Source organism: Hippocampus guttulatus, chromosome 9 (genome assembly GCF_054856545.1).
Source record: "Hippocampus guttulatus isolate MCC_2025c chromosome 9, RoL_Hgut_1.0, whole genome shotgun sequence".
Classification (NCBI taxonomy): Eukaryota; Metazoa; Chordata; class Actinopteri; order Syngnathiformes; family Syngnathidae; genus Hippocampus; species Hippocampus guttulatus.
Window position 1 is genome coordinate 10,101,351 of NC_141269.1, and position 23,150 is coordinate 10,124,500.

General features: G+C 40.4%; 1 protein-coding gene across 4 annotated transcripts in view; it reads left to right on the forward strand.

The window, feature by feature from the left end:
* Positions 1-22,467, forward strand: part of tbc1d1 (TBC1 (tre-2/USP6, BUB2, cdc16) domain family, member 1) — a 34,260-nt gene extending 11,793 nt beyond the window's left edge. For 2 of the 4 annotated variants that reach the window (XM_086119711.1, XM_086119714.1), the window contains 20 exons: positions 551-640; positions 721-825; positions 2,330-2,462; positions 2,585-2,676; positions 3,267-3,383; positions 3,510-3,632; positions 3,746-3,891; positions 4,027-4,293; positions 4,564-4,674; positions 5,665-5,778; positions 5,911-6,044; positions 9,095-9,292; positions 13,336-13,497; positions 13,785-13,943; positions 15,771-15,871; positions 15,951-16,094; positions 16,728-16,887; positions 17,958-18,127; positions 20,686-20,862; positions 21,484-22,467. In XM_086119711.1, coding sequence (XP_085975837.1) covers positions 551-640; positions 721-825; positions 2,330-2,462; positions 2,585-2,676; positions 3,267-3,383; positions 3,510-3,632; positions 3,746-3,891; positions 4,027-4,293; positions 4,564-4,674; positions 5,665-5,778; positions 5,911-6,044; positions 9,095-9,292; positions 13,336-13,497; positions 13,785-13,943; positions 15,771-15,871; positions 15,951-16,094; positions 16,728-16,887; positions 17,958-18,127; positions 20,686-20,862; positions 21,484-21,819 — 3,039 coding nt within the window. In that variant the 3' untranslated portion in view covers positions 21,820-22,467. The remainder of the gene's footprint in view (positions 1-550; positions 641-720; positions 826-2,329; positions 2,463-2,584; positions 2,677-3,266; positions 3,384-3,509; positions 3,633-3,745; positions 3,892-4,026; positions 4,294-4,563; positions 4,675-5,664; positions 5,779-5,910; positions 6,045-9,094; positions 9,293-13,335; positions 13,498-13,784; positions 13,944-15,770; positions 15,872-15,950; positions 16,095-16,727; positions 16,888-17,957; positions 18,128-20,685; positions 20,863-21,483) is intronic. The other 2 variants (XM_086119712.1, XM_086119713.1) reach the window with 2 other exon arrangements.
* Positions 22,468-23,150: the final 683 nt, after the last annotated feature.

Here is a 23,150-nt window from a genome sequence, read left to right on the forward strand (position 1 = left end):
GTTCAGGCTGGAGCAGAGCAGTGAAGGGGAACCCCAGACAAGAATAACCTCTGATTCTGAGGACTCAATAGACATGAGATCACTAGCTCATTGCAAACCACCAAATGTCCTCTTGAGGCTCAGCAATGATAGTGACTCGTGTTCTAATTATGTTTTGAATGGGGGACATTCCTTGGAGCGGAACTATCTGAGCAGAGAAGAAATGAAACTTGTGATTTAACATGTTCAATGGTTTTTAAAGGAATGTAAAAGATTATGCCATATTTGTCATGTAGTCATTAAACAGACGTAATGCAATGGCGTAGTTCATCCCTTTCAGCAAGATTCCCTGTCTGTTATCAGTGTATTCCGAAGTCTTCTTACTGTATGAGCAACTCCCAAATTTTTGAGAATACAGCATGTGATCAAACGCCCATTGGTTGAATTCCCCCCCACTGCAATCAGATTATTGGTGATGTGATTTATGATTGATATGTGAATACAAAGTGTCCTTTTTTTTTTTTTTAATGCAACATGCAAAACTGTAAAAATTGCGATCTTTCTGTTGTAGGTCGGCAGATCACAGATCTTTTTGGTTAGTCCAGACACTAAGAAGGTTGCCATCGAAAAGAGTTTCCGTGAAATCTCTTTCTGCTCACAAGTATGCACCTCTGGTTTTCAAAACAATGTAATATTAAGACCTGTTTAGTGTCACTTATGCTACTGATGATCTCTTTCTAGGGTATTCGCCATGTGGACCACTTTGGCTTTATTTGCAGGGAGACTGTGGAAAGAGGAAGCTGCCACTTTGTTTGCTATATCTTTCAGTGTACGGATGAATCTCTGGTGAGTGTTTTTCCAAATCACTCATATGTGCTAAATCTGTGTTTTTCTGCTGAATCAGATTGAATGGAATGTTGGTTACATTAAAATCCCCCAGCTATTAGATTGAGATCATGGTCACATGTATGCAGACCATTTTAAGTCAAGTCAAGTCAGCTTTATTGTCAAATATGCCCTATGAACAGCATACAGCACAGATGAAAATTCTTTCCTCTCAACCACTGTCTAAACATGCAGTGCATTGAAAACACACACAGCTGAAAATAAGGGCAGCGAAACTGAACAAGAACAAACATCAAGCAAAGAAGTGTATCTATCAAAGGTGTTAATCTGTGGAATAATCTCGAAACGGACTTGAAAATGAGTAAATCGCTTGCTGAGTTCAAAAACAAATTCAAAAAAATAGTACAAACAACCTACATCAATCAGAGTTAAAATGATAAATTCAAAACATTAAATATAATGATAAATCAGAACTAAGTTGATAAATAGAGAAAGGTATATAAATATCCATTATGAATACAAGAGAAAATTGACACAAGAGTGTCAGGGTGTGGAAGTATATAATCCCGATACAAACCAAAAGTTGTAAAAATATCACGGTTAAGGGTAAAGTATGAGCCTTAATGGAGACTTCTTTCTTCTTACTTTTTTCTTTTCTGATCGATATAAAAATGATTTATTAGATATAAACACATAACGGGGTAGGACTAGATAAGTTTTTTACTTCTTCCTACTCCCTTGAACATAATAACTGTGTTGAATGAAGATTGATTTCTTTCTTTTTACTTTTTTTATCTACCTTATTTTCTGTCAAATTATTACTGTATATATGTTTTATGTTCAATAAACAAACAAACAAACTGCATAAAAAAAGACGTAAAGACATAAATATAAACAAAACAAAACAAAAATACAATGGACAGAATAACCACACTGAAAATCTTAACACGAGTAAGACTATTTTTCTGTGACCTAAGGCAATTTCCGTGCAGAGAACGTACAAATAGACAGTGTTAAAACGAAAGATTATTTGTTGATGTTTTCTGATACATTTCGTTGTGTGTGATTAGATTTGGGAGAGAAGCTCATCTGTAAGATTTGGGGCTTTGGAATTGGAGGTATAAAAAAAAAATGCTACTTGTGAGAGAGATTATGGTCTGCATCCACACTCCGTTTGAGAAAAGCATAGATAAATGAGAAATTTTCACGATTGAACAAAACGGTATCTTTATGTCCTTACTTGCTCATACGTTGCAATATACACGCAAAAGCAACGTCGCTTGGCACGTTTGCACATTCATCAGTATTTTATGTGGTTTTTGCTTTACAAAGCTAATGCTCAGTTTTGGTTGACGTCATCAGATGTACTACATGTAATTATGCAATTTCAAAGGTGGTAGGTATACTGTATCGTCGCTGATTGAAAACATACATCATTCAACAATAGAAATGTGCATGCAAGTGTTTTGTACGTCTTGAAAAGAAGCTCGTTTTGCTCTTGCAGGTGGACGAGATCATGCTGACCTTGAAGCAGGCGTTCTCCGTTGCAGCTGTGCAACAGAATGCAAAATGCCAGAACCAGCAGTGTGACAGTTGCCCCATGCTGCAGCTCCACAAGCTGTGTGAGAGAATAGAAGGTAACGAAAAATTATTTAGCATTAGTTTCAGACAGTTAATGCCATATTTTACATTATTTGTCATTCAGTTTCTAATTAAGCACAAACAACTGACAAATTCTTTATTCTGGATCTCTCCATAGGTCTCAATGCGTCTAAAACCAAACTAGAGCTTCAGAGACACCTGGCTAGTCTGGACAACCAGGATCAAGCTGCAATCTTTGAGAGTACTATGGTAATTTAGACCTGGCTGCAAAGTCAGCTTCGACCGATATATGTGTGCGGGCGCAAGGTTTTCTACCTAATTACACTTCATAAAACCAGTTATTGCTTTACGTTCCCTTTTCTTATGTTATTATATTAAAATTTTAGAATGCAACACTGTTTGTATTCAGTAACAATGTATTAAAAACTGTTTTTTTATACATTATTTTTGCAGGGGGCTGGAATGAATTGAGAATTACATTAAGATCAAAGCAGGAAGTTGATTTGCGATATGAGTAATTTTTGTCAGTAGCATGGTCGAAATTAAACTGTCGTCAAGGCTCTGCCAGAAATTTCTATGTAGAAATAAACTTTGGCTGACATCTGCTGGTGATTTTTCTGCACTGCAATACTGCTGTGCACATCGCCCGGAAAACCATAATATGTATCAAAGCAGCAATGTGTCAGATACCTTCAACTATTCCAAATTGTTTGACTAAAACAAGGAGTGTTCTAAATGAATCCCCTTTTTAAACTACTATAAACTCCCACAGAAAGAAATATGGACAGTAAACAGGTTTGAACACATTAATATTTATAAGCATGTCTTGTGTCTTGTAGAAGTCTCGTCCTAAAAGCGAACAGGAAGAAAATGAGCTTACAATGTCATCTTTGAGGAATTTGTATGAGGAGAGACAGAGGATTCATCATCACACTCTGCCAAATGACACCAAGCAGGTCATTTATGTATTTTATTTTCGATTCTCATTTGATTGTGCTAAAGTTCTAGAAGTGCATGGATGTCATATTTGGTTGGATCTGTTACTCTGGCATTCACTGCGATTTCTCTGTGTCTCTATGTAGAATGATGAGGCAGCGGCCGCTCCAGTTGAGGTGCAGCAACAAACTAGCAGTCGACAGCGTCTTGAGCAGTTTAAGAGTCGAGCGAAACGCTCGCTAACGGAGTCCTTAGAGGGTATATGGAAGGTAAGAGTATGGGATAGTCTTTTGGCTAGGCACATTGTTTTGAGGTAGCATTGGGTCTTTATACCATAAATAGTGACATTCAAACTTAAACAGCATCTATTTGTTCTTGGTAGGGAAGCAGCAAGGCTGTTGCTCTGAGGGGCAACAGTGAAAGGAGCCATAGTGTATCCTCCATTTCTACTGTCAATAGCCAGGACCAGTCCTGCCTAGATGACTCCCGATCTAATTCCTCCCAATTGCACCCCACCAGCTCCCTCAAGTAAATGCATCTGAAAATGATTATTCTGAGTTTTTTCTGAAACCAGAATTTTGACCTAACCTTTTTTTTCTTTTTTTGGGGGGGGGGTTATTATACTGTAAACATTTCGAACCTTGTTTTTTTTTTTCTCCTTAGGTGCCACAACTCAACAGGAGACCTGAAGCACCTTGACCCCTTTGCTTCCCCATCTTCCTCCCCCTCCTCCTCTTTACCAGGTGATGGTCAGCTAATAGGCTTCCGGAGACGGGCCAGCACCTTCAGCCACCCACCTACACCCTCCTCAGCAGATGATTCACCGGCATGCACTTTAACACATACGCCACAGCAGGACCCTGCAGCTGCTTCAAAACCCAAGCTCTTACGACACTACTCTGTCAGCACTGACACGCCACACCGAAACAAGTAAGAGAAACACAATCATCTTTTTGTCACATCTGGTTGGCATGAGGAATTGGGATTATTATTATTTGCTGGATACAAAATTATTGTGTACAGGTTTCACCACTCACTCATGTTAGACCTGTACTTAGCAGGAAAAAAAACACATTTAGAGTTAAATGCTCACATTCTTTCCCTTGACTTCCTTCTCTCCCTCTAGTCAGTGTTCACTTATGTTGCTGTGCCCTTGACTTCTTCTGATTTTTGACTATCCACATTTGCACAACTTCTCAGACGTGTTCCATCCAACACCGCCCTTCCTCCCGTTCCTTACTGCTCTTCATCCTCCTCTGCTCTGCTCCTTCCTTCCTCCCCTTCAACCGGAGCAAGGCTCAGTAAAAGACGGTGAGAGTGTTGCGCTGGTTTTGCTTGCACTGTTGCATACAGTGCAAATTTCTGTGTTCAGATTTGTATGCAACATTGTTCATGGCTTCTTCTTTACTTGTTTTATATTCATGTGAGGCCCGGTTCACACAGAGAATATATTAGACGATTTGCATCAGATGGCATCTTAAAACATTAAAAATGGTAACCTCCCTATTATGAAACCAAAATGCGAGCATGACTGCACTGTGCTGTTAGGTGGATTTTTTGCATTGTCAAAACCACTACTTTTATTACACTATCATTGATTAGAATGTTATTGACATGTTGCCACCAATGCCTATAATAACTATTTTTGCTTGTTATTGCCTAAAAGACAGATCTTCAGGCGACATTATATGCTCGGCTCCTGCAGAGTCAAGAACAGGGGGAGTTGTAGTTTATGACACTTCTCTCACTAACGAGAGTTAAGTGTCCAACTGGGGCTGGATGATAATGGGAAAAATAATAATCACAGTTATTTTGATTGAGGTCGAAATCACGATTAAGAAAATAATTATTCATTCATGTATTTTTTATTTATTTATTTCAAGACTAAAACTCAACTACTCAGCAGTGTCATCATAGCCTCATGCCCATTCATCCCTGCACATTGAACACTTTAATCTTGACTACGCTATTCTTTTGCCTAGCCCGTGGGTCCAAGAGAGTAAATATATCAATCTTTTTTCAACACTTTAAATTGGTTAATAATTTGTAAAAAAAATTTTTTTATATATATATATATATATATATAATAATGATGATGATAACAATAATAATAATAAAATGATAGGCCATGTGTTGTTAGTATTGATTTGCAAAAAAAAAAAAAAAAGAGTAGCAATATAAAAATTGACCCAACAGTGACAGTTTCCATCCAACAGTGACTCTGACATACTGATTGTAATGTGTCTCTGTGTGAACGGGACCTGTGTCTTTCTTTTCATCCGCTTACACCGTCTACATCAGTCCTCTGGGTGGACTACGTGCTCGACTCCACGCCTCATCCTCTGTTCCTAATTTTTTGAAATTTCAATTTCTGGCTCCTGTCGAAGAAAATGACAGCACAGAAACAAAGAGCAGGTACACATGTATCTCAAATAATCATAGCAATGTCCATATGAAGACCCATGCTTCATAGGATCCTCTAAATTGTTTGGTACATGTATTGTGTGTGTATTTTCACAGAAGACCATTGTGTCACTTTGCTTTTAGAGATGTAGCAGCCCTCTATGTATCAAGTACAGAATATGAAGTTGGGGAAAGCCCTCTGCGTAGTCACCGACACTCCTGGAGGCAGCAGATCTTCCTGCGAGTTGCAACCCCTCAGAAAAACACAGATGTCAATGGTAAGGATTCTGAGCAAATAATGAATTAAATAAATACATGTATCGCCTTTGAACTAAGACATTTACAATTTCATCTATCATTGGCAAGCCATGTTTTAATGTAAAAGAAGAAAAGTTAAATTTAAGTCAGTTATAGCATTTTGATTGATAGACCCTCTCTGAAAAGCCACTTTATTCAGCTCAAGGGAAACATGGGTTTAATTATAATAAAACACACAGTAAGTAGACATGATTATCACATTTACATTTTCAAATCACTTGAAAACACACTTCAAAACAATCTTTCAACCGATGCAGTAATAGAGCCTTACCGTGTCGTGTCACTCTTTTATCTGAAATGATGTTGACATGCAGTTACACTAGAAGGAAGTACAGTAGTTTTGTCCTCCTAGTTGTGAGATGTCCACATTTTTCTCATAGCCACGATATATCAACTGCATATTATCACGAGCATATAGTACATGATTATTTCCCCCAGTGTTACAATTTATTATTAATTACCATGATGAATTCATCGAGGACCATTCATCTCTAGGTTTTAAACTTTACTGATAACTTTAGTGCTTCTAATCTCAACAAACAATCAATATTGTTCAGTAGTGAGAATCATGCTTGTGCCTGCCCGTCTTCAGATCTTGTGTTGTGATAATAACGCTGCATGTCCTGTCTGTGTAACTTTTTGATAGTGTCATTGAATTTGTGACAGATGAGCTTGTTTGGTATGTCACACTGCCCCATTACGTTGAAAATGTGAACCTTTTAGGGTAATGTTCCACAGACACCAAACACTCTTATCTGGCTCACAAAGAAAGCAGAGATAATCAGTCATATTGTTTGTCTATATTAGACATGTAAAAAGTAGAAAAGAGTGTAGGTTCCACATTTTTGCTTGCAATCGTGCTATGGTGTTCCTCGTCTTCTTTTTTTTGTCAGCAAGTTAAGAAATGTCACTTGACTGAAAAAAATACATATATTTGTCAGAACAAAACTAATCTAAAATCAATCACATGTTGCCCATTTGTTCATTTCCATGTCACCGGTGGCATTGAAAGTGGAAAAGGGACTTTGTATCAACTGCTTGGATTCGGTGTGTATTTATTTATGCGTCTGCATATATACAGTGCATGAGCTCATGGGTGTGTCAATGAATTTGTGTTAGTGAGGGCGTCGGAGTCTCAAGGTCGTGTTGACTGTCCACGCAGACAGCGCCAAAGGAAAGCGCCAGCCAGCCTAGTCGACCCACTTTTCATGGTGTGCGTGTGTAAAGGAAAGCTAAAGTTGTAAGTTGGGAGTGTCTATGCAAGGTTGTGCCCAATTTATTTATTTTTCCTAGGCGTTTTGGGATCAATGGAGCATTTCATAATTCCAGATTTGAAAGCATGTTGATGGTACTCTGGTTTATGAGGACAATAGCACTGTTGGCATTGCATGTCAACCCCAGATCACCCACTTAAAGGGGCTTTTCTAAGTGAGTTCTATCATCCAATGATTGTTTAACATTTTTGTTCACTGCTGAAGACTGATTGAAGTGGTGTAGCAGTCTTTGTCTGACAAATGAATCAATCTCAAAGACGCGTGTGTGCATTTGTTCAGAGCCTTACAGTATGTTTGCTTAGTGACTATGCTTAATGTTTCAGTACATGTTTGCAAGCCTCCCTGACAGACAGAGGGGTAGACATCAACGTCATCCTATGGCACCAAAAAAAACCAACAAAAAAAACCGTATTGTTACCATGTGTGTTGTGTGGATGAAGTGCCATCTAGCTAGTTGTCACTGGATGTCCTTCTTCCAGACAACACAGGGTATTTTGAGGTTTGGGATCCACCCTGTACTTTAGGGTGGAGTCTCACAACATGTTTTTTTTTTAAATTCTTAGTGTTGTGTCCAACTGTGTCAAAATATACAAAACTGCAATTTCTATCTATCCATCCATCCATCTAGCTAGCTTGAGTGGCCCAAATGGTTGAAAGAAGAGCTCTGCCAGACATGTTAGAGTATGAAAGAAAGACTTATTATATATTAGACTTGGTCTGTCATAAAGAGTTTGTATTGTATGTTTGTTTTTCTTTTTATTTTCTCTTAAAGCATAGCTAAGTGACGAGACATTCCTAGACAATGTTGTGAATAGTAGTCTGATGATGATTGATCTTTTATGATCACTATGTATTTTCATTTTATGTTTTTAATTAGTATTCAATTTGTTGCTCATTATTTTTATGTTCAGTTTTTATTGCTGGTAGTTAAAATTAAATATGTGTGAACCTTGGAACGCAATTTGTTCAGTGATGCTGGTTATTTGCAGTCCAAAACGAATTTTCCTCTGGAAAATAATGTCAAGTGAATTATGGTACTATCAATGGTCACCATAAAAAACAATCAAAAAAAGCCCAAACTCCCCCCCAAAACTTATTTACTGTGCTGTTTTTTATAAATCAACACGAATATTCCTAACTGTTGTCCATGGGTTCAGAAAAATTAACTGCTATACACTAGAATACGAGTTACCCTTGGAAGACACCTGACAACCATTAAATAGTGAGCAATTGTTGACAAGGTTCTCTTGTCATTTCAATGCTAGTGATTATCCATCATGTTGTTGCTAACTGCTATTTATCGTAGCATCAGCTTGGAAAATTTTGATTTTTGTGTACAACATTGATGATTTCATGTCCTAGGTTATGTAATTGACATTGACACTGTTGACATCACTGCTTCTCTGGTTCATCACACATTTTCTTTTGCTATCCTAAAAAAACATCACATATGAGATTAGCATCGGGGTGATCAACTCCTAGTTTCTGGAAAAGTTTGTTGAACTCCAGATGAGGGGTGTTCCACTGTATACACTGACTGTGTATGTACGTAATTCAACCTGTATCTGTGAACCATCTTGAAAGTATATTTGCAATTTGCGCTTTTATTCATCCATCCATCCATCCATAATGGTCAAAATTCTAACTTTTTCCCTGGTAATTGCCGGAGCAAACACCTCAACTGGTTTAAATGTTTTCTGATCTGGTCTTGGGCCGCAAAATCTTGTGCCTTTCAGAGCGTGGAGACAATCTCGATGGGGGTTGGGCATGTGGAGGCCAAGTTGTCGGTGCAGGAAATGTGGACTTGCCCATGAGGGCTCTCCCTGAAGAGCGAACCAGAAGGAGCAAAGAGGAGTTGAGGGAACTATGGAGGACAGCCATTCTGCAGCAAATCCTCCTGCAAAGGATGGAACGAGAGAACCAGAAATTACAGGGTAAGTTAAACAGGTGAAGGGTGGGAGGACTGCATTTGCTTCCACCCTTCTGACCGTGTGTATATTTTAGTTCGCACAGACAAAACACATTCCCAGTATTTGTATTTGTATATAAAGGTTTATACAACAGTCTTCATCATGTTACATTGATAATAATGTAACATAAGTCTAAAAGTCATGTGTGGCAGTCTGCATTTTTGAGATATGCTTGCACATGCATAATTGATTAAGTGCACACCTGTTTTTTTTTCATAACTTAAACTCATCACAAATGAACACACGGCAGATGTATAAATGCATTTTTTTTTCAACTTGTTTGACGCTTGGTACATCCAAGGGTGTGCTAAATGCTCCACCCATTTCCAAACCTAGTTGCCTTGTATCAACACACAACTAAGTATGTGCTACACCCCTTATTACCTACTCAGGTGTTGATATTATACTGTATGTGAGTCAAGAGTGATGTAAGAAGATAAATCCTGATCATCGACCGCACTTTTGTTTAGCCTTTTCCTATCGCTATCACACACACACCAAACACAACTTCAGTTATGTTTTTTTCCCCCTCTGTGAGGTTGGAAGATGCATCTATGGCAGGTGTGCGTCTGCATGAAAGTTGGCTCCCTGTTGCTGTCTTCTAACCATTTTTCCACCACATCTTAGTCCGGGGAATAATATTTAATTCCAATGACAGACATCGTATTTTAGAATTACCAAAGTACAGCAGAGAATTTGAAGTTGAAAACAAATTGTTTCGGGAAGCGGATTGACTTCTGATTTTTTTTGTATTCCACCATGAGCAAATATTGGAAATAGAAATTATTTAGATTGCAACATATACCGATTTGAATCGTCAAATTTGTTTTGATGTGACAGACCGACTCGACTGTTATATTTAAAAAATCTTTGCATTCTTGAATCCTATCATGTCCCATGTATTGAGATACCCCCTCTCCTTTCAAGTACTTATTTAGAGTAAAGACTACCATTTCATTTGGGAAATGTAGGCAATGGAAAAAAAACAGTGGGTCATGATCACCGTTCCAATTAAATGAGCTCAGGACACATGGATTGAAGCACAAACGTTGCCTGATGTGAAAGAAGGTGAGTCATTTATTTAAATTTGGTGGGAAAGCAGCGACTTATCTCTGTCTCTTGTCACTTATGGGTCAACTGGGTGTATCTTTGCATTTGTGTGCATGCGCCTGAGCGTGTGAGTGTGTGTGTCCATGCGTGCGTCCGTGCATGCGTCAGACAGCTCCTGGGTGTAATGTCAACAGTGCTTTTTGCATGTTATCAAGGGTGGAGTTTTCCACAGAAAAGCAGCTCTGCTTTAAGACGCGATAGTTGTGCTGGGCTTGACCGTGAGCTGAGCCACAGCCTGCGAGTATTTCCGAATGGACTTGTCTCCAGTCTGCTGATAAGACCAAGTGTCTATTCTTACCGTGTGTGACGGCTTTGTGCTCTCTCCAAAAAAAATCAGTGTATTGCCGAGAGCAGTGTTCACCGATCCTTTTTGAGCCAAGACACATATTTTATGTCACAGTGTATATTGAAATGCAGATCAGATTGTCTCAATTTACTCACAAATGTACTTACTCTGTGAGAAATCTGGGCCTGCTTATTTGAACACAACACTTATGTTTTTAATAGGTTTTTATGGCAGTCATGCTGGAATTTTTTTTAAAGCATAATTTGCGAGCCAATAGTGTGAAATGTGTGATTGAATTGCATAATCTACACATCATAAATACATTTTAGCACAATTTTTAGTGTCACTTTTAGAATCATGTCTTGATCAAGCAATTTTCCATAAACTGCATGACTTACAACCTAAACCAGTTGAAGTGAATTTGCCTTTGTGCATGACCCCACAAAAATAAAACCAATAATACTGCTGAACAAGGCTTAACAGAAGCAGCTGTTCTGGTTGATCATCCACGTACTGCTGGTGATGGCGCAAGCACACTGTAGCACTGATTAAAAGTGCCATACTTAGACTTACTCAAACCAGAAAGACCTTTTCTTGGATATTTTTCTTCTTGTAATGCCTTCTGTCCTCCAGAAAAAGTGTCACAAAACATCAAAAGAAAGAACAAAACGCACAATTGTGGAGAATCAAACGCACACATGATATCCTCATTCTTTTTGGTGCTGTCAAGCAATTAAAATTGTTTTTTTCCAATTAGGCGCAAAATATTCCGTAATTAGTTGAGATTAATTGCATTTTTGTACTTATACTTTCTACAAAGCTTCTAACAGATATTTGCTTGAGTAAAAAAACAAAAAGATATATATTTAAATTCAAACCTCTTTAAAACTTGAATGCAAATGATACAAACTGCGCTACAGTTAACGCTTTGACTTTGACACACTTCATTATGACAAGTAAAGCTCAATATTTTCTGATCTTTAAAACTGTATTCTAATTTAATAATGTCTCAGTTCAACATTGTCGCTCGCAATCAAGCTTGTAATAGCTGGAGTGTTATCACAATGACATCACATGACTTTTGTAATCACTGTGGTCGTTTCATAGCACTTAATAATCTTTGCTTTTTCCTGGGGGGGCTATGAAAACATTTTGGGATCAGGCTGTGGCCTCTTTCACTCCTCTTCTGTCATGCGGTGATGATGTCATTCTTAGCACATCTGCCAAGTTGCAGCTGGTCACATAGAAAAGACCATGGACGGAGAAAACGAGAGTGGGAAAGCACTTGACAGACAAGACAAATAAGAGTTTGAGCAAGAGAGGCCTGTTGAGTTTCAGCACGACAACCGCAAGAGAAAAATGGGGCGGTGGGTTAAGAGATTGGGGAGGCAGCATGAGGAAGGGTGTTGTCAAAAACAGGAACAGATTAAGCCCTCTGGGTGTTCCCTCACCTTCTTTGATCGTGGTTGTTAACGGAAATTTACAAGTTGTCCCTTGATGTTTTTTTTTTTTTTTAAACTTTTGATAATTCAGTCAGTGGCTGCAAAGGTAACATGCTCGAAAAACTCAACAGTGTCTCCATAAATAAGCTATGACCTGGTTGCAAACACCCATATTGGAACATGATTATCTTACGTTTATGATTGTGGTCCAAAGTATGTTGAATTCGCACCGCAGGATATTGTAAGAGCTGTGATCCTGTGTTCCATTTTAAAATAACTGGACATGCTGCTTATCTTGCTTCAGATGTGATTCTTGTGTCAGGGTGATTGGCAAACCTTTGCTCTGATATTTCCTGATGACATTTTTTCCTTCTGAGTGTGTAGAATTTCTTCCGTGGGAGTAATTAATATTACAGTATCATGCGTTTGATGAACTTTCCCTTTCGTCAGTGAGCGGAGCAACACCAGGCAGGTACGGGGATAAAGTTGTGGACAAGTTTAAAGCAGGACTAAGATGTGGAACGATTACGCAAGCTTTAAACATCTCCTGTTTGATCAATCATTCCACAATCCATAATGAAAGACTTGATTAGCTTCGTACAAAGGAGATGCATGGGCCAAATGGTGGTCACATCAGATACTGACTGACCCGGGCCTCAGAATATAGTCTTTACAATGGTTTTTCATTGGTGGGCAACCTAAGGCACACCTATGCAATAATCATGCTGTCAAATCCACATCTTGATATGCCACATCAGAGAATATCTTGACAGAGGAGAAGTGCTCGATAGCACAGAGTTAGATTGATTTATGAACATCACATGAAAGAAATAGGTCCTTTATGTACTGTCTATGGAAAAAGTTGCTGATCTTGGATTCATGGAAAATGGGAGCAAAAATGTGTTAGATTTATATTTTCATTTCAGCGCAGAGGCGTACACGTGGCACAAAAGTGGCATGTTTGGACTTCCACATTTGTGTAACGTTGCAGCCGCAGGAACGGAACTCCTTCATAAATCGAAGAGTCCATGTCTGTCGTATGATTGTGATGTCAGGTTCTCCCAGTTCCACTGGTGGTAGCTCATCCAGAGGCCACCGGCATGACAGGCAAAGTGGTTCCTGCCAAGTCACATGATTGATGTGCGTTCCTTGTGTGTTGATGTTTGCAGCTTCTGAGAGTGATTTGCAGAACAAGCGTCTCAAGCTGGACTATGAGGAAATCACTCCTTGTCTCAAGGAGGTCACGTTGGTCTGGGAGAAGATGCTGGGAACTCCTGGAAGGGCAAAGGTCAAATTTGACCATGAAACCATACATTTGTCAGTCGCACAAGGTGTGTTTGCCTTTTTTTATCAGTACTGGCTCTGCCACTAGCTGCAAATATTGACCAAAGCTTAATGTATAATGCGCCTGATGGCAACAGTGTCCTATAGCCTCTTTCCTTATCAGCTTTGGCCCTTTCCCCCCAGCTCTGCAAAGGAATCTGTGTTGATCCCATTCCTTTTTCCCTTTGAAGAAGAGGGATTCTTTCGTTTTCGATTGTTTTATTTTTATTTTTTTAATGAGGAAACATGTTAACCTGGGCTGCAACCAAGCTAAGTCTTGTTCTACTGCCTACAGGGGTGCCGAGGCAGCATCGAGGAGAGATCTGGAAGTTCCTCTCTGAACAGTACCTGCTCAAGCAGACGGTCCCCTCCCGTCCACCGACCAATGATACGCCATACAAAGAGCTGCTCAAACAGCTGACCTCGCAACAGCACGCCATCCTTATAGATTTGGGTAACACACTGCACTATACACTGGAACCTCAGCTTTTGCGATGAGTCTGTTCCAGGTAGTCTGACATAAACCGACATGCTCTTGCGCTTTTTGTCGTATTGTGAAAAAAGTGGTCCGATAGATGGCAAGGCGTATTCCACAATACAAGTATTCATGACGGCAACAGCAACTCTCCCGGTCTGCTCAGCAACAGCGATGACAGTTGGGGCGACAACACATCCTCCCAAAATTCAGTCCTTCAAAATGAGAGCACGCTACCAGTATATGAGCACAATTTCGCCACGCTTCCTTGTATTTTGAAGCCCTGACCTTTGACAGGATGCGTTAAGTTGATGTTGGCAGAGTGAAAGCTTGCATTGTGAAATACTTCTTGCCGTAGGTTGACTCCTTGTTCATTCATTTAAAATAATTGACTAGGTAATCCTTTGTTAAAATGCCTCGGATGAACGTGTGGGGACAATAGTCACTCAACAAGCAACAAAAGCACACCTGAGTAAATGGAATGGCGCACCGTTTCCGGGAAATTCATAGAGTCCTATGTTGTTTTGTTTTGATTGGTTTATTTTTTTACGACAATCATACAAAGACAAATGCATCCGAAAACTGAGGTTCTACTGTATTATATATATTTGGACTGCAAACCTAACATCAACTACTCCTGCACAACAGAAGACATCAATACGAGATTGTAAAAGTCTGCAGTTGATTGACAGCAAAGTCACAGTATATTAATATATTTATTACTGTTGTGGTTGCAGTTTGTAGGTGCACACCCACAATGCAAGATGTGTCTATTGTATTTTCTACACACGTCAAGCATGTATTAGATTGAGCATGTTTTAGTTTACACATATTCATTTCAACATTTTCTTTCATACTATTATATTTTTAACGTTTTTCACCCTTTGCACTTTACACCCCAAACCCACACAAGCGTAGTGGCAATCACCCCACCCAATTTACTCCCAACACCTACACTTGCACACACGAAGTGCACACACAGCATGTCTTCTGGTGTTTGACTACTTAAATCCCCAGTACACATCGCAACTGTGACCTCACATAACCCAAAATTGAGTGGTTGTTATGAGAATGTCATAAAACAGTTACAGTGTGAAAACATCCAAAACACAGACCTTAGGAAGGCGAGGTGACATGAGAACGGCGTACAATTTATGACTGATGAATGGGAAGTGCAGCCCTCATACACGCTCCTTAGATTCACAATACACACACACACTTTTCCTTCAGGCGGGGGAGGGAGCCGAGGTATAGTCATAAGCACAAAACAAAAAAGACCCCACAGCACATTCCACACATACACGCTCACACGGTTGCCATTGTCTTTGCCAAAGTTTTGCCGCCCCTCACTGTAAGTGGAGAAGCCCTCAGCCGCAAACTGCACACACCTGCCAATTATCAACACATCCACCGAGGGATGACTTCAAGCAGTCTTCACTCCTCCTAATGTTATGTCTTTTTTTTTTCTCAAAAGAGACATGTCATGTCAACCGTTTCACATAAAGCCTTTTGAGGGAGGGTTATGCATACCCCACGAAGCCACATTAATGTGTGTGTCTTTATGCACATGTTTGTAAGCATGATGCTGTAGAATGGGTTGGCACTCAAAGTGAAAAGTCTTGCTTTCCTCGGTTCAGCACAGGTGACGCATGCACACACACACACACCAAAGGCTTTGGTATCTGATTCGGGGTTAGATATAAATTAAGTGAAACGATGTTTGTATTCAGCCCAATGTTTTCACATAACAAAAGGGAACGATGTCCTGCAGCCTAAGTGTTATATGCCTTTTGTCTGCTCTCTCAGGTCGCACTTTTCCCACTCATCCCTATTTCCAAGCCCAGCTGGGGGCGGGACAACTGTCTCTATATAATATCCTCAAGGCCTACTCGCTGCTGGACCCTGAGGTATCAAATGGATTTTGTACACATTCTCTTGTCCCCTAATTACTGCATAAATGTCACATTTATCTCATCGATCCAATAGGTGGGATACTGCCAGGGCTTGTCCTTCATTGCTGGAGTTTTGCTGTTACACATGGGGGAAGAGGACGCCTTCAACATGCTCAAATTTCTCATGTATGACGTCGGCCTCCGCAAACAGTACAGGCCCGATATGATTATCCTGCAGGTAAAGTGCACCAGCAATGCCTTCTTTATTTGTTGGTAATTAAGGAATCACTTAAGTATTCCTCATGATTAAATTGCACAAATGTTGTGACTGCAGCTCAAAGTCCACAGCGATTCATTCACACTCATCAAGCCGTCTGGGCAATGAAATCATTGTGAAGGAAGTCTTTTGATCCTCTTCTGTTGCTATGATGACAAGGATTATGTTAGCCAATTATGAACAAAGATGAACAAGTTTGCTTAAGTAAAGCTACACGGTAACTTATGTGTGGTGTTTGAAAATGAAAATGTTTGATTTACTCTTGGCAGCAGCAACACTTGCCAGAGTTGTGTCACTTCTTTTTATTCTCAGTAAAGCTTCGGCACTCTCAGTTGTAATAATTGAACCATGTTCTTATAGTTATTATTTCAAACAGTTAACATCATGAGAGGAATCAAAGACTACTTTGAATAATGCAATATTGTTTTTAACGCACCTGAAAAATATTGCTGTGATAGAAACGCAAGTATTTTGTTGCCCTGTTTGGTTGCTCTGAATATCTTACAACCATCCATAAAAGTTTGCTTGAAGAAAATAACTCAGCCAAGCTACGGCATTGAGTAAAATCTCGATTTCATGTGTGCCTCCAACAAGATTCAGATGTACCAGTTGTCACGTCTGCTCCATGACTATCACCGGGATCTCTACAGCCATCTGGAGCAACAGGAGATCGGGCCCAGTCTGTACGCCACGCCATGGTTCCTCACCGCTTTTGCCTCACACTTCCCCCTCGGCTTTGTAGCAAGAGTCTTTGGTAAGATTGATTCATCTTTTCTTTCATGGAGGGCAGCATGTTGGTGAACCCTGTTTCAATTCGCCAGCTCATTGCATGTTGGAGACAGTGCAGCTGCACTGAGGCAATTTTTTTTTCACGTCTTTTGGTCTTCAGTTCTTTTGGTAAACGTAAATGTTTCTGACAGACATTCCATTTAATTTTGTTTTTTTATGTTGATCACCACCATTTTTTTTTCTCTCACGATAAATACTTCAGGTTCTTAATTTAGCCTGTAGGAAAATGTGGAGGTGATTCAAACTAGAAACAAACGACTGTGGATGAGTAAATGAACTCTATCTGCTTGATTTTTAATGACATTTGCTATAAGACTGCAACCAAGTGTGTTTCTGAAAAGATGGGACAGATGAATCAGATATATAACACCTGTATGATCATCTTTTATCTATTCCTTAATTTTATGTCACTCTTTTTCCAAATATATATGTTACACCCCAGTATTCTGACACTTCTTGGACAACTTTTTCTAATTCATTTAGATTTGAGATAAATGGAAGGCACCGAATTTAATATTTCCTTTTTTATTTATTTATTTTTATTGTCATCTTTTTTTTCATGAATGTAAACGGCATGGTCACACCCACACTCCTGTGTCATTTCTGTACTTTCCCTTGTTCATCTCCATTTTTTTCACGCCCAATTTCTTACATGGTGCACAGTTACTGAACGAGACTCTGTGCCTCCTTGGGCTCATTGCAGCGTGGCTGTGCGTGTGTGTGTGTGTGCGTGTGTGTGTGTGTGCGTGCGCGTGTTAGATTTATATATTGGGCTTGATGCCTCCACTCCCATTTCTTTTAAATGGTTGTATGTTCTCATGTAACCCTCACCACACCCTCATACATTCAAAGCATGCATTCACACACCTACTCTGGCTCACTATATTGTGTCACAAGTTTCCCTCTTTGCCAGAACAAGTTATTGGCGCCAATGAATGCACTGGTTAAAAAGTAATTCCAATCATCCCATGTTGTGCCATTATTCCATTCAACCGGTCACGTTATGACATTTTTTGGTTTCTTTCCTTTTGTCAGATATGTTGTTCCTCCAGGGGCCAGAGATCATCTTCAAGGTGGCCCTGAGTCTCCTGGGGAGCCACAAGCCTCTGATCTTGCAACATGACAGCCTGGAGTCCATTGTGGACTTCATCAAGACCACACTGCCCAACCTGGGCCTGGTGCAGATGGAGAAAACCATCAATCAGGTGAGAGCGATGAAAGCAATCACCAAACTCTTTCGTGGCTTCTTGACTCAAGTCATTGAGCAATTATTTACAGTAGCTCTCGACGAATTTGTTCACAACGGAGTGCCTGCAGCAGCCAAGAACAAGCTTAAAATATTTAGGCTCAAGAAACACTCATCTCCTTGTGTGGAGGAGGCTGCCACAAGCTTCTCCTCTAATTTCTTGGTCACCGTAGTGACGGGTGCCTCCTTTCTATGAAGTATGAGTGTTTATCTGAAATGGAACGGCCGTGTTAACAACGCTGGCTCAACTTTCAAGTGCGAGCACTTGGTGTGGTCGCTCAGCTGTGGGAGCTGCGCTCCTCCATCTCTTTCCTGCTCTCACAGGCTTGTTTGAACTTGCCGTGGCCTCAAAGCCACTTCCACCCATCCGTGGACATGCTGCTTTTTGTATAATCTGCAGTTGTCGTCTTCAGAGGTGAAATTTAAAGGAGCTCGTAAATATTGGAAAAGCACTTTTTTTTCTCCTCGTCTTTTTTGTTTGATTTGTTGCTTCAGGTGAATGGACACACCTTATTTATATCTAGCTAGCCTGTCTGGGTGTGGCAGTGCTGCCTTTTAAACGCCTGCAGCCCGGAAGTCACTCGAGGGCCAAAAGCTAATATCTCAACCAGATGTGTTAACACCTGATGAGCAGGTTCTCATGGGAAATTCATCTTAAAATATATGCGTACTTTCATTGGTTCACCTACGGTTTTAATATTTTGTTTTAATTGTTGATGTTAATTAAAACATACCCTAACTCTTGTTTATGTTGTATAAATGTTTATCGAGATAACACATTTTCATTGGACAATGACATTAAATTAAAATTAAATCCCAAGAATTTTTAAAACCTGGCTTGCAGAACGTTGGTCGCACTCTCGTTAAAAGTATGTTTGAATGTTTTAAACCAAAAGTGCCCAACAGTCGATCGTGGTCGACTCGTAGGCTGCGGACTGGTCCCAAGTCGACCGTGAGGGCTGCAGGGGTTTAAAAAAAAAAAAAAAAAAAGATTTTTGTGTGTGTTCTTGTTATATATTCTTTGCAGTAGTGTACACTATCAGAAAAGCAGATCTTTGGTTAAAATCCTACACTGTCCATTTACTGGCCGTCCGAGTTCAAAAAGGTTGGTTGTACAGCTCACGATGAGATTGACGGCAAAGGTGAAAAAGTGGGACCAGGGGTGGGTTGGCGATCGGGAAAATATGTAAATTTTCCAGAGCAGTCTGTGTATTTCCGGGCTGGTGCCGGCCATCGCGGCAGCTAGCAAACATCTTTTTTGGCCGCCAATGACGACTCTTCCTGTGCCAAACTTTGGTCCCAGCACGTTCCTGGCTGTGACAGATATCTTGAGTAGTGTTTGATATTTCAGAGAAATCCCCTCTCAGTGAGCCTGATCTTCAGTGTCAGCGAAACAACCAATAGGAAGACACTATAAACATTAACATCGATGCATCCGTGCAGTCACAAGCAATTAGCGCGAAACACATAAGAAATGTAAAATCAACATGGACTCGGAAGTGCATTGTGCCCATGTTACCTGGCTAAACCTTCATTGTTGGAAAATGTAAACCTTTTGGCTCACAGTTGCCATAACAACAACATGCGGTGGACTCAATGATGCTGCGTTTAGAGCCCAACATTCACTTTGTCCTAACCAAGATTCAATGTCTGCTCCATGGGACAGTGTGAACATTCAATAAATGAATTGATTCCTTTGTACACCAAGCTGTGTGGTTTGCTCTCATCTTATAGAAATATTAGATCAGTATTGCATTGTTAACTGTGTTTTCATGCACGTGTTGGAATTAATGAGATTTAGTGGCCGTCTTTCAGGCAACGTAAATTTCTTTTGTGTTAAATTTACTGAAAAAATCGTTCAATTCACATATTGCCAGCAACCTCATGACGAAATGCAAAAACCTGCCCCATTGCGTCTTGTGATGGTGAGTTGTTGATGGGTGGAGCCCATTTAGTCTCCTGCTTTGGCATTAGTGTTGAAGAGGACTAGAAAAACACTGAAAATCATCAGCATTACACTCTGAGTTAACTGACTCATCATACACTTCTTCAGCCATGGTTTTTCCTTCTCGTGTTATTATTTTGACTAATGCTTAGCGTGACGGTAATTTTTACCTTTCCATGTGTCAAACATGTTATCAGGTAGCTCCGGAAGCGTGCGTTGACTATATAATTTGAATGAAATGGCAAGTAGTGGCAATCGAGTCATGCAGGAGCTTGCAGGTAATTTCCCTCCAGTACCATCTGGTCATATTATGTTGACTATAAGCAGCCTGATGTGTGACTCACATTTTCTCATACACAATACAGAAAGTGAGTTTAAAAGATGGCGTTAGAGTGAAAAGTCGCTTTTAAAATAATGATAGCAGATAGCTGCCCTTGAGGACCCGAGTTGTACATGCCTGCTGTAGATGCGAGCCAGGCAGCAGCTAGTCAGTTATCACTAGCGGCTAACATTAGCAATCCACTCAACCACTCTATCATGCTGAGGTTGTACATTTTTGCACCTAATTGCAGGTTTGTGAGATGGATGTGTCCAAACAGCTTCAGGCGTATGAGGTGGAGTACCACGTCTTGCAGGATGAACTCCTGGACACGCCCCCGACCCTCAACCAACATCAGCGCGCTGCACAGCTGGAAAGGACCAATCAGAGCCTGCGACAGCAGAACCTTGATCTCCTCGAGGAGCTGCAGGTCCATACAGTACCCTCATCAATAGAACATCCTTTCTCTATTGCAGTGATGTTTACGCTTGTTTGCATCCTTAGTTTCCAAAATTGTAGATAAACTACGGCGTGTCGAACTTACCTCAAAAGAAACGGTCAGTGCTAAGATAGAAGGGAAATTTTTGGCTGTATTATGTGAAATTACTCTGGACTGTCCATTTTCCCAAAGATTTGAGACAGCTCAAGAACCTTTTCATTTACTTGCTATGTGATGTGCAGAAAGTCAATCTGCCAATTTATTGATCAATTTCACTTTTTTAAATTGCTGCTAAACTTATGCTCCATATTTCGGTCCAATTGTTGGCGACAATGCACAAATGAGCTGCTTTTCAACTGTTTACACTGACGTGTCACTGAAAACAGAGGAAGTAGCTAGTCTCCTAAGGAGGCAGGATTCCTGTTACACCCCGGACTGGTCGCCAGTAAATCACTGGACTCATAGACAAACCACCACTTAAACATTCTGTCTAACATGTTCTGGGGCTGTTGTCTGAGGTGACATTTAAACCTTGCCTCTTGGGCGGACATGAAATCGCTATGCTCCTCTCTGCTGCCCCCCCCCCCCCCCCCCCCCGTCTTTCCCACCCAGGTCTCGTATGCTCGGGTGTGCAGCCTAGAGAGTCGAGTGGCGGCACTGGTACAGTCAGAGAGCAAGTTAAAGGAGCAGGTTTCTTCCCTGGAGGTGGAGAAGCAACAGCTGGCAAGCACGGCCACGCGTCTCCAAAACCTGCTCGCCAGCCTGGGCATACAAACGACTCCCGATGGCCATAGCCTGCCCCCGGCCGACGCGGAATTACACGCACCCCAAATCACAGCGGGAGCCACGGTGGGTATGCAAGGAAGTCATGAGGATTGGACTTTGGACTCCCTGCACCAACCTGTGTGCGTAGTGGAGAAGGTGGTCACTGGACAAGGGGAGACCTGATTCTCGATGTATTACATCCTCTGCTTTAGCTCCAGGCCTCTCAGATTAAAAGCAGAGCAGGTCAGAGCCAGGAGCATCGTTTCCAAACCTCTTGTGTGATAAACCAGCATGTGATTCGACCAGTTTTTCCCAAAGATAGCACTGCTCCCCCCAACTCCCCAATGGTCCTCACATTAGCACTTGTACTGTGAGCTACAAGAAGCCAGCACACCATGCGAGCCATTTGTTCCCAAAGAGTGTAAAAGTGAGCACGTGTACGACTGAAGAAATGAATTTCACTCATAAAGCATTGAAGAGTCCAGAAAGACGCAAGCTAAATGATGTTGGCTCGTGCATTTGATATTTCATTTATGTTCCAAGAAGAACAATAGTCTGCAGTTGCGCCTTCAAGTCAAAGACTTTCTCTTTTTTTTTTAACTTAAAATGTCCTCGTGAGCATGACCCTTTACTGTATTGGTTACACTGTATCCCTTCCACCAGACCTGCCGTCTCAAACCATGTATGCGAGTGTGTTTGTGCACTGGTCGCAGCAATCAGTTGGCGTTACACTGTAAACATATTTTATTCCCTGCACCTGTTTTGTTTTAACTGATTATTCTATTATTGCTAATTTACACTTAAATATATTCAATATCATTTAAACACAAACCTGTTTCTTTGTGGTTGTGTGTAAAATGCTCTCACGGGTGTCACACGTGCTTAAAGATGGTGTTTGTATCCCTCTTGTCTAAACACGGCAAGTCAGTAAACACTACGTACCTCATATAATGATTGAATACATGGCAATATAACTGCAGGACGCACAGCATTTAAAGAGCAAACGTACGCTGGTTTCCAGGAATTCCTCGTGGTTGAAAGAAGAGTGGGGAGAATGAGCGTGTCGGCACAAGTTGTCTCTTTGTTAGTGTGTGTCGCACAACTCTACCAGCAAAAGAATACAATAGGCATCGTTAGAATTTCAAGGTCACACTTAAACTCAGCTTAATTTCGAGAAAACTGGCCACGGGGAATTTCTGGAAAATATGTTCATTTTCCCGAATGGCCAGTACTGGTGAAGATAAAACAACATGCCCAATGTGGGTATTTGTCATTTCTCATCGAGGTTGAATGCACTTGCCCTGCAGGTTGGGATTCTTTGCACTTTTTTTGTAGTGGCCAGTTGACTATTTTATTTTTTTTTCAATGGTTTTGTTGGTTCACAATTAAAAAGCATTGCCTGCTTTCTATATGTTCAGTTTCAGTCAAAGTCTATTACGTTAATTTCAGCATATGAAAATTGCCTTTAGTGGATTTCACACAACAAATGTGTTAACATTATTTCCGCTTGGATG